Source organism: Saccopteryx leptura, chromosome X, assembly GCF_036850995.1.
Source record: "Saccopteryx leptura isolate mSacLep1 chromosome X, mSacLep1_pri_phased_curated, whole genome shotgun sequence".
NCBI lineage: Eukaryota > Metazoa > Chordata > Mammalia > Chiroptera > Emballonuridae > Saccopteryx > Saccopteryx leptura.
In genome coordinates, this window is record NC_089516.1 from 22,734,625 (window position 1) to 22,749,775 (window position 15,151).

A 15,151-nucleotide genomic window follows, 5' to 3' on the forward strand; every position below is an offset into this window, starting at 1 on the left:
TCAATTATATTGATCAGTTTTGACATTCAGGTAGTTAGCAGATCTGCCACCGGATACATTGTTATTTAATGTGTTGATAAAGAAGCACATACGTTTTGCCACATTTTAAAATATTTTTAAAATTTAACATTTTAATATGTTTTAACATATTACCTTTTTAATCCTAAGTACTTTATTTGTTGCATTATTCTGAGAGCCTGATTCTGAGATGCCCATAGGATTCATAAGACAGCCAGAGGGGTCTACACAAACAAAAGTTGAACACTCCTTATAGTGGGTCTAGATGTGTTCATCTCTAATGGGAAATTTATTACCTGTAAGTGAATAAACACTTAGTTCCTTAAATTTTACCCAGAGACAAGGAAGAAGTAGTTCTACAGATAACATTTAAAGAGGCAAGAGAGAGCAAACCATAAAGTCACTTTATAATTTCATGTCATGCTTGTTCAATGTGACAGTTACATATATAATGTATATAAAAGATGAAATAGAATTGAAAGTTTATAATGATGTTGAGTTTTCTGGAACTATAGAATGTGAGTTTCTTGTTGAACTTTTACTGTAGACAGAAAAATCCCAAACTAAAACTCTGAAAAACTCTTAAATTCGCTTTCAGGTGCTGCTATGATTACAGACTTGATGCTACTTGGTACAAAGACATTCATCCATACAGCTGATGGAAGTGAAAGTGGAAATGAAGGCAATTTACCCTCACTGATGCTGGCATGTTGTAATATTAAATGCCATAATGCCATCGACAAAGATGACAAATTTTCTTTATGTTGGCTAGGTTTCAAAATACTTGTTGAAGTCCTAAACCCTGATGAAAACTTTTGCTACCAACTTTATCGCCGACACCTCAACATTTATTAAAACTTAATATTACAAATTTGCTTTTAGCAGGTTCAGTGGAGAGTCAGTAAGCTTGTGAAGATAGCTTATTAGTGTAGTACTCAGCTCTTTCCTTAAAGATGTACAGAGATATGCTACCTGTTGCCAGTGTTTGCCTTCACAATGAACCAGTATGAAACAGAAGATTTTCTAATTGTCTGTGACTCGAGTTCTTCTTTAATTGAATACAAGAATACTATGCATGTAAAAATAATAAGAAAGTTTATTTTATGCTATTTTACATTCTTTTGCCCACAGCTCCTTTTCTTCATGGTGAACAGCATTTGTGATGCTCATAGGTGCCTTTATAACTCTGCGCAGAGCATCTCCAGCATTATGTCATCCATGCTGACTGTGCCAATGATGGACCTGAAGAGCAGTTCAACAAGGGCATTGGCATTGATGAATCTAAGCTGGAAAAGGACACCATTCAGTTCAGAGACTCTGGCATGGTACCCCTTGTGCATCATCCTGGTGTGTTCGCCAAGGATCTGCTGAATTCCCCACTGAAGTCCCTGAACGTACTTCACACACCGCAGGCCTGGCAGGTCTGGAAGAGAAAATGGGAGAAAAATCTCTTTGCTATTAACAGCTCATTCACAGAGTCCTTTGCTAGCTTTTTATTTTAAAAAATTTATTGATTTGAGAGAGAAAGGGAGGGAGGGAGAGAGAGAAAGAAAAAAAAACATTGATTTGTTATTCCACTTATTTATGCATTCATTGGTTGATTCTCCTATGTGCCCTGACAGGGAATCAAACCTACAACCTTAGTATATGAGGACAACGCTCTAAACCAACCAAGCCAACTGGCCAGGGCTAGCTTTTTAAATATATCCATTTCTGCCCCTTCCCAAATTAAACAAGAGCTCAAGCTTCCTGGTGAAAAGGGCTTTCTAAAGCAAAGACGAATGTCAAAACCAGGTCTAAGTTTTCAGAAGCAATGCTTTCAAGAATGAAACATTATATAATTATTCTTATTTATAATCTACTCTGTTTGTATCAGCACACTTAAAAACTGCCCTGAGCCAACAATATGACAGTAGAATATAGTTTAATGAATCATTTCTCCAGTTCACTATCTGTGCAAATACAAAGAAAGTAAAATTATTTCAAGGAGTACTTTACTATTTCTCTTTGTGAAACTGGCCATTGTATAATGACAAGAAGTTTTGCCAGATGACAAATATTTAATCATACTCTCTTGAATTTTCCACCATTATAATAATTATCCAGCCGATGGTAGTAAACTTCACAGCCACAAACTGTGACTCAGTCTTATTTTAACTATATGCCTGCAGGCTGATTTTAGTCTTGAGTCCCATAATAACTTAAGAGATAACACTGGCCACTTAGCTCATTGTACCATGATTTCTGAATTGGGGAAGGTCAAAAAAAGGGGGGTGATTCTAGTGAGTGTTCCAAAAGGCTCTCTCTCTCTCTCTCTCTCTATATATATATATATATATATATATTATATATATATTATATATATATATATTATATATATATATATTACTTTAAAGTAAGAGGTCTTTGAAAACATTGTTTTATAGCCTTTGAAAGGTTTTAAAGCCAACATGAAAACATCATAGATTGCAACATGGTTCAAAAGTAACTTTTCAAATAGAGAACACATGATCTTCTTGCAGTCCAGTGTGAGACTCAGTAAAACTGAGTGAAATACAATATAGGAAAGGGGAAGTGCCTGTACATTTAAGGGTAAGGGGAGGCTGCTTTTTAGTCCTCTGATCCTTCATAATATTAATATTACTGTAAAGTTCTGCAACTTGTATTTCAATAATTCTCAATTTACTATTCTGTTTAAATGATGTCAGTGATGATTGCAATCATATTCCTTCCCTTTTTCTACAAAATCCAACAGGATTAAAGCACCATGCTTATCAACACAGAGTAGCAGAACTAGTCAGTGTCCTTTAAAAAATAATAATGGCAATAGACCAGGCATTCCTATTATAGGCAAATACCAAACTGGATAAATAAAATGAGAACCAAAAAAGCAGCATCTCTAATTCATATTCCAATTCGGATTACCCCAGTCCACACATGAACATCCCCTACTACCTACAACTCATAATCCAGACTTAATTAAGATCTAGTTTTATTGGGTTTGAATTCCCTTGAAGTTAAGAAGCTTGCACAAAACTCCATGGAAACCTAAAGCTCCTCCAGGTCTAGATTCATACATAGATCATTAAAACTTTATCTTGTGAACCACATATCTCTTCTGTCTGCTTTCATTCCACATCCTTCTGTTTCCGCTTCATTCACCCCACCCCAAAGTGGCTTTTCTCCAAAAAAACAAAAACAAAAACAAACAAACAAAACACTTGTCTTCAAAGTAAACTCAGAGGGGAAGTTGGGTAGATGGAGTCCACAGTGAAAAAAAAAGTTTAAACATTAAAATCAGGGGCTCCATAAGGATAAACAGCAAAGAAAGGACATGCACTTAACAGGCTTTACTTTTCCCCCTAATACAGGTGATTTGTGGTTTGAACCCACTCAGCTTAACTGGATAAACTCATACTGGGAAGGTTGTGAAAAGCAGAGAAAGAATGAGGGAGGTTTTGTGTGTGTGTGTATCAAAGTGTGCAAAACAGGGTGGAGGGAAAGAGGGAAACTAGTGTAGCATGACTTCTAGAAACTGGGCCCCTATCTTATCTTTGTATTCCAAAAGAACAAGGCACATGGTACATGTTTAATAACATAGGCTGAAAGGAGTAAGAAAATGATTTCTCACTGGAAGAACCACCTGGGACACTTATTATGAATGCAGATTTGCAAACCCTGGACCAGAACTACTGAATCACAATTTCTAGAGGAGAAGCCTAAAGAGACTTGAAATGAACACCTCCCACCACCACCTGGCCCACACCTAAGTGTTTCTAAATACACAGGCAAGTTTGGAAAACAATAATATAAGCAAAGGGTGACCTAAAATGATCTCTGGGATGAGCTGAGGTACTGATATGCGAGTTCTAAATGAATTATTTTCCCACTAAAGACTGCTGTATTACCCCTTCAAAAACGCTAGGCAGGAGGTAGATATAACCTGAGACTTGTGTCAGGAAAAAGAAAAAAGATGTTATGAAAACTATCCCAACTCAAGCTGCCTGGAAACTTCCTGCTCACTATGGCCCTTTAGGAAGAATTTTGGTTGAAGATGACTTTAGTAGTAGGGCATACTTGAGACGAGGTGCTGGGCTGTCCTGGGAGACGTTCTCCCATGATTTGGTTGTACTTTGTGGAGGAGAGTGCCCGGCGCCCTACAGACATTGGGCCCAGGAGACAGGGGGCCCAAGCTCCACCAGTCACTGACCATTTATTTTGCAGTAAGTTCCCTTGGGACTGGGCTACCTAATCTGCAAATGGGATAGATGGCAGAGGGGCTTGATTAGGTCTCTATAATCTTTTCAGGCTCTGAAAATATAGTGCTCCTGCTCACAGTTCCTGGAGTGTAATTTTTCTTCCCCATGGCTAGCCTGATATAGGTACTTGGACGGTCAGTCTAGCAGCTTAGGACCATAAAAGTGACCATTTAGAGACAGACCCACGGAACACTAAAACCAGTGTCCTCCTTGACTGTCCCCAGGAGATGGCCTCTATATGCATCCTCCATCAATGTTTCCTTTCTTGCCAGACTTAATAGAGTTCCTCCAACAAGAAGTGCTAGGCCATTTCAGAACTGGGTTTCAGAGAAAGACCTTGCAGAATCTGCAGTAAATACAGTCTTTTTTTTTTTTTTTTTTTTTTTAAGCTATGCTACTGGATTTAAAAGACTAGAGGGAAAGGAATACAAATGTCCCTTGAAGGCACAAACTTTTGTGTACTAACAGAAAGTTATAAAGAGGTAAGCCCGAACCTCACCAAAAAGCTCCTCTTCTAAGCTGTTCCTGGCAGCAGCCCACTCACAAGGAGTGGGTTTCGGAGCTCCCCGAACTGTGCAGTTAGACGCCGCTCGTCGCTATTGCCCAGACACTGCCCTGACCACTGAAAGCTCTTCAGGGCCCAGCAGGCCCTGCCCAGTGCTCTGTTGAGCAGAGAACACCCAGAGCCCGAGGCCGGCGCCCTTACCCGGGGTAAACAGCACGATCCCCTTCAGGTAAGCGTACTCCTTGGTACTGATGCCCAGGCTCCAGCACCTGGCAAGGAAGCCCTTAATAGCTTGGACGTCTGCGGCTGACAGCAAAAGCCCGGTCTCTACCGGCGGTACCAAGTGTTGCTGCCGCGAAGAGAAAGGCAGCTGCTCGTCGCCCGCGGTCTCCCGCCGCCTGGTGGTGAGGATACTACTCTTCAGCCTACTGGGCTCCGACGTCTCCATGGTCTCTAAGTTCACGCGGTCCTGGGCCAGCTCAAGCATTAGCAGCGGCGCCCAGCCGCTTCGCACCAGCACCAGCTGCTGGTCGAGGGGCAGAACCTGGAAACAAGGTAAGTACTTGATGAAACGAATGGTCTTCAACAGGCCCGCCGAGGCTGCCTCGCGGACCACCTGTGGACTCTTGAGCGCCACCCTCAGCTGTGTGTCATACGAGGGGTTCACCCAGAAGGCACCCGACGGCGCCCCCGGCTGAACCACGGGCTTTTGTTTTGCGCTCGTGGGCGTGCTGTAGAGGATGCTGCCCTGCCGCGGGTGGTCCTCGCCGCGAAAGCAGCGGCGGTACCGGAGCGCCGCGCCACGCCCGGCCGGCAGTACCTCTCCGCCAGCCCGGGGCTCCTCGCCACAGGAGCAGCCCCAACACGCTCCCCCATGCCGCGCCGTGGGCGCATCGGGAGCCTCTTGGTTTTGTTTTGCGCTCGTGAGCATGTGGTAGAGGATGCTGCCCTGCCGCGGGTGGTCTTCGCCGCAAAAGCAGCAGCGGTACAGGACCGCCACTGCCCGCCGACCAGGCAGCCCTTCTCCGCCCACCCGGGGCTCCCCGCAGCTGGAGGAGCCCCAGCACGCGCCCCCCGGCCGCGCCTTGAGCGCCGACGCTTCTTCTGAAGCCTGGCGCTTTTGCTTAGCGCTCATGAGCATGTGGTAGAGGAAGCTGCCCCGCCACTGGTGATCTTCACTGTCCATGGCCCGCGGTGCCCACAGTCCGGCTCTGGCCAGTGGCAGCCGCCTGGGATCTATTTATACTGAGCGCGCACGCACGCGCGTCGGCCGTCTCCGCCTGGGCAAGGGCGTGGAGGGGGCGCGGCGCTGCACTCCCGTGCGTTTGGCGGTGACTTCGGCCGTTCAAAAGGGGCAGGTGCTCCTTAAAGGCTGGAAATGGAAGGGGAACGAAGGCGTGAGAACTGCTGGACACTTCCCCTTTTCCTTTCATTACACCGTTCCTTGCTTCTGGAAGACCAGAGCAGAGTACAGGAAGCAGGTATTTGGGGCACTGTTCCGATTCTTTCCATGGATTCCTGGCATCTTAATTTGCTTCCTTTGTTGGGCAGGTAAAGGTGCTTAAAGAGGGGGAAATATCTCTATGCCATCTTTGCAAACTTTCATTGGGTGATCAAACTTTATGAGTTATAGTTTGTGTATGGATAAGGAGGTCTCATTTTCAGAGACTTTTAAAAATACAGAACACGGACCAGCACTGTCAGTATCCTATGGGAACTTGGTCGAAATGGCCAATCTCAAGCCCCAACCAGACCTTCTGACTCTGAATCTGCAGTTTGATGAGATCCCCAGGAAATTTGCATACACCTTAAATTTGGAAAAGCACTGGTCTGAGGAACCTATCATAAGCAATTTGATTAATTCAGTTAATATTTATGAGCATCCACTCTGCCTTAGAAGCTGTGTTATAGAACTGGGGGCAGCAATCAGGATGTCAGTGTGGGTAATATTGGGGAATATAATAATCACAAGGGGCTAAAAGGTTATTACAGTGAGAACTTGAATTCTTCTAAAGGTATTACATCGGGAAGATGTGTAATTCACATTTCTTCTCCCACCCTTTCTAAACAAATAATGAGAAACACAGCCCTGGCTGGATAGCTCAGTTGGGTGGAGCATCATCCTAAAATGCAGAGGTGGTTGGTTCAATCCTTGGTCAGGGCACATATAAAAACAGACTGATGTTTCTTTCTGCCCCTCTCCCCTTTCATATCTCTAAAATCAATAATAAAAAATAAAAAAGACCAAAAAAAGAAAGGCAACAGAGAAACACAGGTTTCAGGAAGCCTGGATCCTTTGGTCCATGCTTGCTCCTCCCTCAAGTTCCATACAGGCGCTGAAATCAGTGGGTTTCTCCACATCACCTGCCTGCCCCTTGTGTAACTAGCTGATTGTTTCACCAACCAGTTCAAAAATCACAACCCTTTAGTCCTCAAATTCCTCATCTCTACAATAGGAGGTTTATTTAGTGATCTCTTGGGTCCAGGACTGAAGACGTGAAGCAGTGAAGGGGACTGGTGTATGCCTGCTGATATAGGATACCATTTCTCTGAAACCTGAAATTCTGAGCAAAAGAGGAAAACCTGGCAGGCACTTATTTTGCATGCAGCCTGGAATTTTACTCTGCCTGTGAGAGGCCCTATAACAGTGGTTAAATCACTAGCACTGGCACAGATTGGCTCAGTTTTAATTCTGTCCCCAACACTTTGTAGCTCCCTGACCTTGAACAATATATGTACTAGTTTCCTTTTGCTGCTGTGGCAAATAACCACAAATTTAATGGCTTAAACATCACAAATTTATTGTTACAGTTCTGAAGGCCAGAACTCTGAAATTGGTTTCACTTACCTAAAATCAAGGTGATGTTTCTTCTGGAAGCTCAAGAGGAGAATCTATTTCCTTGCCTTTTCCAGCTTCTAGAATCTGCCTGCATTCCTTAGCTCCTGGCCACATCACTCCCATTCTGCTTCCACCTTCTTTCTGATTCTTTTAAGGATCTTTAAAATTACATTGGGCAAACCCAGATAGGTAAACTAGAATAATCCCTCCATGCCAAAATTTTAATCACATCTGTGTGGAGGAATAGTACATAAAGATATGAATTTGAACTCAATTGAACATGAACAGTAAGGGTCACAAAAAAATGGTTACAGGAATGAGTGAGTTATTTACTCAGGGTGAGATAAGACATCTTGGTTTACCCAACGCTGCTCAGGTGTACAGTTTTCCCTGAAGCCAGAGAAGATGTTCTTATCACCTGACTGCAGGCCTACTGAACTATTTCAGAATGTAGTGACCTTTCTTTGTTTGTACAGGCTATGCATGAAGGCCCCTTGTGTAATGGCCTCCAGCTAAAATTTTCCCATAAAATAAGTAAGGTCCCAGACCACCCCTGAAGCTCTAGAGAATTCTTCCTCATCGATGTGTAGGGTGGGTAGCTGACTTTGGAGCCCAAGCTGAGACTTCCTGGTCTGGTGATGTGTTCCTTCAGAGTTTGGTGAGATTTGTACATACTCATAATTCTCTTTTTCTTCATCTATTGCTTTAACTCTAGAGCCCAGGCTGATGTTTCTCCACCTAGTGATGTTGTGTAGCTTATTATTGTGTTGATTATACTAAGCTTTTCCTTTATTCTACTTTGGGTTCCATAAGTTCAAAGCCCTTTTGATTTTGTCTTAATTATTTTTATTATTGTTGTTAATTATAATAAAATTTCCCCTAAAATTCATCTGTAACTGCATCTCTGTACCACGCCTCCTGCACAGCACAATTTGCAAAGTTCCTTTTACCATGTAAAATAACATATTCACAGGTTCCGAGGATTAGGACAAGCAAATCATTGGGGGGAATTATTTAGCCTGTCACAAGAAAGTTGCTGTACATTAGTATCCTTATTTGTAAAAACATGGACAATAGCCTCTGTGAGGTAATCCTTGCACATGAGTTAATCCATGTCAAATGTTTGCTTGGTATATAAGTGTTGGAGGTATCAGTCATTATCCCTTCTTTTATTTATTTATTTTTTATTGAATTTATTTGGGTGACATTGGTTAATAAAATTATATAATTCTGAGGTGTACATCACCATTAATCCCCCTATACTCTCTTCCACCACCCCCCACCCCCCTTTCCCTCTGGCAATCACCATATTGATGTCTGTGTCTATGAGTTTTCTCTTTTTTTCTCCTTAATCCCTTCACTCCCTTCACCCAGTCCTGCAACTCTCCTCCATTCTGACAGCTGTCTATTCTCTGTACCTATGAGTCTGTTTCTATTTTAATTGTTAGTTCATTTTGTTCATTAGATTCCACATATGAGTGAAATCTTATGGTACTTGTCTTTCTCTCTCTCTCTTTTTTTTCTGCAGTTAGAAACGGGGAGGCAGTCAGAAAGACTCCCGCATGCACCTGACCGGGATCCACCCAGCATGCCCACCAGGGGGCGATGCTCTGCCCATCTGGGGCATTGCTCTGTTGAAACCAGGGCCATTCCAACACCTGAGGCAGAGGCCACAGAGCCATCCTCAGTGCCCGGGCCAACTTGGCTCCAATGGAGCCTTGGCTGCTGGAGGGGAAGAGAGAGACAGAGAGGAAGGAGAGAGGGAGGGAGGGAGAAGCAGATGGGTACTTCTCCTGTGTGCCCTGGCGGGGAATCGAACCTGGGACTCCTGCACGCCAGGCCGACGCTCTACCACTGAGCCAACCGGCCAGGGCCACTTGTCTTTCTCTTACTGGTTTATTTCACTTACAAAATGCGTTCCAAATCCATCTGTGCTGTCGCAAAGGGTAAGATTCCCTTCTTTTTTTATAACCAAGTAGTATTCCACTGTGTAAATGTACCACAGCTTTTTGTTTGTTTGTTGTCCTTTATTTTATTTTTAATTTTTAATTTATTGCGCTTGTATCACAGCTTTTTTATCCACTCATCTACTGGCGGGCACTTAGATTACTTCCAAATCTTGGTTATTGTTAATAACACTGCAATGAACATAAGGGTGCATATATTCTTTCAAATTGTCTTTTGGGTTTCTTTAGATATATTCCCAGAAGTAGAATTGATGGGTCATAAGGCAATACCATTTTTCATTTTTTGAGGTAACTCCATAGTTCTTTCCACAGTGGCTAGACCAGTCTACATTCCCACCAATAGTACACGAGGGTTCTCTTCTCCACATTCTCACCAATATTTGTTGTTCGTTGATTTGTTGATGATAGCCACTCAGGCAGGTGTGAGGTGATATCTCATTGTGTTTTTACTTTGCATTTCTCTGATGATTGGTTACATTGAGCATCTTTTCATATGTCTAGTCACCATCTGCATGTTTTCTTTAGAAATGTGCCTATTCAGGTCCTTTGCCCACTTTTTAATTGGATTGTTTGTGTTTTTTGGTGTTGCATTTTATAAGTTCTTTACAAATTTTGAATATTAACCCCTTATCAGATGTATCAGTGAATATATTTACCCATCCAGTGGATTGTCTTTTTATTTTGTTATTGGTTTCCTTTGCTGCGCAACAACATTTTAGTTTGACGTAGTCACATTTGTTAATTGTTTTTTTTCCTTTACCAAGAAGATATATCAGAAAAAGTATTGATATAAGACATGTCTGAGATTTTACCACCTATGTTTTCTTCTAGGATTTTTATGGTTTTGAGTCTAACATTTAAGTCTTTAATCCATTTTGAGTTTATTTTTGTGTATAGTGTAAAAAGATGGTCTACTTTCATTTTATTTTGCCTGTATCTTTCCTATTTTCCCAACACCATTTATTGAACTGGTTTGGTAATATTTTGTTGAGGATTTTAACATCTATATTCATCAGGGTATTGGCCTATAATTTTCTTTCTTTGTAGTATCCTTATCTGGTTTTGAAACTAGAATAATGCTAGCATCGTAAAATGAGTTTGGGAGTCTTCCCTTTTCCTGAATTTTTGGAATAGTTTGATGACAGGTATTAGATCTTCTTTGACTGTTTGGTAAAATTCACCAGTGAAGCCATCTGGTTCAGGAGTTTTGTTTGTTGGGAATTTTTGATTACTGTTTCATCTTTACTAGTTATAATCTTTCTATTCAGATTCTCTGTTTCTTCCTGATTCAGTTTTGGAAGATTGTATGTTTGTAAGAATTTATTCATTTCTTCCAGATTGTCCAATTTGTTGACATATAGCTGTTTATAACCCCCCCCCTTTTAACAAAAACATGGAATAATTTTAGGTTTAAGAGGTGATACTATACATCAGCACCACCATTTTTCTATCTCTCCTTAAAAAAACTATACCCACCCTTTACCCATAAGCTGTCTCATTTTCTTCTGCATGTCTAAATTTCTTGGCCTAGACTTAAAACATTGATTAGGTTCCTGACCTGTGGGGGCCCAGTGGATAAAGTGTCAACTTGGAATGCTGAGGTCGCAGGTTTGAAACCCTGGGCTTGCCTGATCAAGGCACATATGGGAGTTGATACTTCCTGCCCCTCCCCCTTTTCTCGCTCTTTTTCTTTCTTTCTCTCTCTCTCTCCCTCCTTTTTAAAATGAATAAATAAAATCTTAAAAAACAACAACAACAACACTGGATAGGTTACCTTATCCACAACATTAATGTATATTGGAAATGTTACCTTATTGTCCATTTCATCATTTGCCATTTCTAATATTCAAGCTACTATTTTGGGTATGGTTATTGCTGCTTCTTCAGTCTTCCTGCTTGATGAATCTACCAACCAGCCTAGCTGAAAACTGAGCCTGCCTCAGTCCTACCTTAAGTTGCCAGCGTTAGTTACTTTTAGCAATTTACCCCATTTTATTTTTTCTAACACTTATCAGAATCTGATATGATTTGTTTATTTAGTTATTTGATGCTTGTTCATTGTCTTCCCGACTAGTGTGAGTACTTTGATTGCAAGGAATAAGTCACGCTATATGCCAGCAATGAGAAAAACATCTGGCATGCAGTAGGTACTCAAAAATATATTTGTAGGCCAATCATACCTTTAGAGAAAGAGGAGTAGACATTGTATAGGTTCATACTCTAAACACAGAGAGTAAGCATTCCCACACAACTATTGCTGTGGTGGCTCTGGAGGTAGAATAGGCTAGCAGACCTCATTGGACTCAGCTGTCTGGAAGCTTTTTTTGATACTCAGAGTGCTGCAGGCACTGTGGTAAAATAACAAGAGGACTGTATTAGCAGTGAAAAGACATGACTTTGAATTTGGGCTCTTTCACTCTAAAGCTATAACATTAAATAAGTCATTTAAGTTCAGTCTTCACACTTGTGAAATGGGGAAAATTATATACACCAATGTTAATCTGTACACTCTAAGTCTTTCAAAGGTTGTTTTTTCTCTCTCAATATATTCCATTACAGAAATATTTGCTGGCCTTTTTACACATTGAAAATACAAAGCAAAAGATTACTCGAAACAATAAACCAATACAGTAAGGTCGCAGGATACAAAATCAACATACAAAAGTCCATAGCCTTTCTATATGCCAACAATGAAATATTAGAAAACGAACTCAAAAAAATAATCCCCTTCACGATTGCAACAAAAAAAATAAAATACCTAGGAATAAACATAACAAAGAATGTAAAGGACCTATATAATGAAAACTACAAGGCATTGCTAAGAGAAATAGAAAAAGACACAATGAGATGGAAAAATATTCCTTGTTCTTGGATAGGAAGAATAAATATAATTAAAATGGCCATATTACCCAAAGTAATATATAAATTTAATGCAATTCCCATCAAAATTCCTATGACATTTTTTAAAGAAATGGAACAAAAAATCATAAGATTTATATGGAACTATAAAAAACCCCGAATAGCTAAAGCAATCCTAAGGAAAAAGAATGAAGCTGGGGGCATTACAATACCTGACTTTAAACTATATTATAGAGCCACAATAATCAAAACTGTATGGTATTGGCAGAAAAACAGACACTCAGACCAATGGAACAGAATAGAAAGCCCAGAAATAAAACCACATATATATGGTCAAATAATCTTTGATAAGGGGGCCAACAACACAAAATGGAGAAAAGAAAGTCTCTTCAACAAATGGTGTTGGGAAAACTGGAAAGCCACATGCAAAAGAATGAAACTCGACTACAGCCTGTCCCCATGTACTAAAATTAATTCAAAATGGATCAAAGACCTAAATATAAGATCTGAAACAATAAAGTACATAGAAGAAGACATAGGTACTCAACTCATGGACCTGGGTTATAAAGAACATTTTATGAACTTAACTCCAATGGCAAGAGAAGTGAAGGCAAAGATAAATGAATGGGACTACATCAGAATAAAAAGTTTTTGCTCAGCAAGAGAAACTGATATCAAAATAAACAGACAGCCAACTAAATGGGAACTGATATTTTCAAACAATAGCTCAGATAAGGGCCTAATATCCAAAATTTACAAAGAACTCATAAAACTAAACAACAAACAAACAAACAATCCAATAAAAAAATGGGAAGAAGACATGAACAGACACTTCTCCCAGGAAGAAATACAAATGGCCAACAGATATATGAAAAGATGCTCAGCTTCATTAGTTATTAGAGAAATGCAAATCAAAACTACAATGAGATACCACCTCACCCCTGTTAGATTAGCTATTATCAACAAGACGGGCAATAGCAAATGTTGGAGAGGCTGTGGAGAAAAAGGAACCCTCATACACTGTTGGTGGGACTGTAAAGTAGTACAACCATTATGGAGGAAAGTATGGTGGTTCCTCAAAAAACTGCAAATAGAACTACCTTATGACCCAGCAATCCCTCTACTGGGTATATACCCCAAAACCTCAGAATCATTGATACGTAAAGACACATGTAGCCCCATGTTCATTGCAGCACTGTTCACAGTGGCCAAGACATGGAAACAACCAAAAAGCCCTTCAATAGAAGACTGGATAAAGAAGATGTGGCACATATACACTATGGAATACTACTCAGCCATAAGAAATGATGACATCAGATCATTTACAGCAAAATGGTGGGATCTTGATAACATTATACGGAGTGAAATAAGTAAATCAGAAAAAAACAAGAACTACATGATTCCATACATTGGTGGAACATAAAAACGAGACTAAGAGACATGGACAAGAGAGTGGTGGTTACCAGGGGTGGGGGGAGGGAGGATGCAGGAGGGAGGGAGGGAGAGTTAGGGGGAGGGGGAGGGGCACAGAGAAAACTAGACAGAGGATGACGGAGGACAACCTGACTCTGGGTGAGGGGTATGCAACATAATTTAATGACAAAATAACCTAGACATATTTTATTTGAATATATGTACCCTGAATTATTAATGTCATCCCATTAACATAAATAAAAATTTATTTAAAAAAAATAAAATAAAATAAAAAAAAAAAATGAAAATACAAAGCAACTGAAGTTTACATTCATTCACTTTCTAATGATTTAACTGAGCAGAGCATGTAACATTACATTAACTTTTTCAGCTATAAAAACAGAAAAAAATGCTGTAAGATATTTTATATACACACCCTAAACAGATGTAATTCAAGGGTTTTTTAAATCTCTTTCATCTTTTTAAAATTTTTCTAAAGATTTTATTTATTTTTATTTTAGCAAGGAAAGAGAGAGAGATAGAAAGGGGAAGAGCAGGAAGCATCAACTCCCATATGTGCCTCAACTGGCAAGCCAGGGTTTCAAATTGGCAACTTCAGCATTCCCATGCTTTATCCACTGTGCCACAGCTCAGGCTCTTTCAAGGTATCAACTACATTTTTTATTTATTTTTTTTCAACTACATTTTTTAAAGTCTACTAATTTAAACCCATCTTTTGTGACTTCAGTCATTCACACTTCACACATATTAGATGCCTTTGACTTTGACTTTCAGATATTGTTTCAAATTGAAACTTCAGAACAGTGCTGAGAACCATAAACTTATAATCTATTAGTTATAATTTTGTTCTTTCCCAGGAGCAGAGTCTTCTCATTTTCTTACTTGTGGATTTTTTTTTTTTTAAGTTGCGATCTTCTATTTGCAACTCTGAAGGACTTTCTATGTTCTTTGGATTGATTGTCTCCAAGGAGAGATTGGATGCTTGTCCTTCACAAGTATTCATCTTTGGAAATGTCAAGAGAAAGCTGACTTCATCTTTACACTTTCCATTTTTTTTCCCCTGAACGAATGACTCCTGAGAAACAAAGTCATCTAAACACATACATGCAGAGATTTGCATCAAGTAATGCCAAATTGCTAGTTGGTACAGTAAAGACATAACCTTCTAAGGCAGTCACAGGCTTCTTCACTTGATCTGTTCTGTGTCCTCAGACCACTGTGACAGCTAGACAAAAAGGCACTCATCAACTACACCTGTCATGTGCTGAGT

At 40.2% G+C, this 15,151-nt stretch overlaps 1 protein-coding gene across 1 annotated transcript; it reads right to left on the reverse strand.

The window, feature by feature from the left end:
- Positions 1–1,096: 1,096 nt before the first annotated feature.
- Positions 1,097–5,976, reverse strand: NR0B1 (nuclear receptor subfamily 0 group B member 1). The gene is made up of 2 exons (XM_066356727.1): positions 4,984–5,976; positions 1,097–1,441 (listed from the first exon to the last, which is right to left on the reverse strand). The coding sequence occupies exons 1-2, from the start codon at positions 5,966–5,968 to the stop codon at positions 1,197–1,199; spliced, it is 1,230 nt and encodes a 409-aa protein (XP_066212824.1). The 5' UTR covers positions 5,969–5,976; the 3' UTR covers positions 1,097–1,196.
- Positions 5,977–15,151: the final 9,175 nt, after the last annotated feature.

Excerpts from the sequence above, each read along its gene's own strand:
- NR0B1 (XM_066356727.1), bottom strand. The coding sequence starts at position 5,968 with ATGGACAGTGAAGATCACCAGTGGCGGGGCAGCTTCCTCTACCACATG. Across the intron at positions 1,442-4,983 it reads GATCGTGCTGTTTACCCCGG|ACCTGCCAGGCCTGCGGTGT; the intron begins GTAAGGGCGCCG and ends TTTCTCTTCCAG.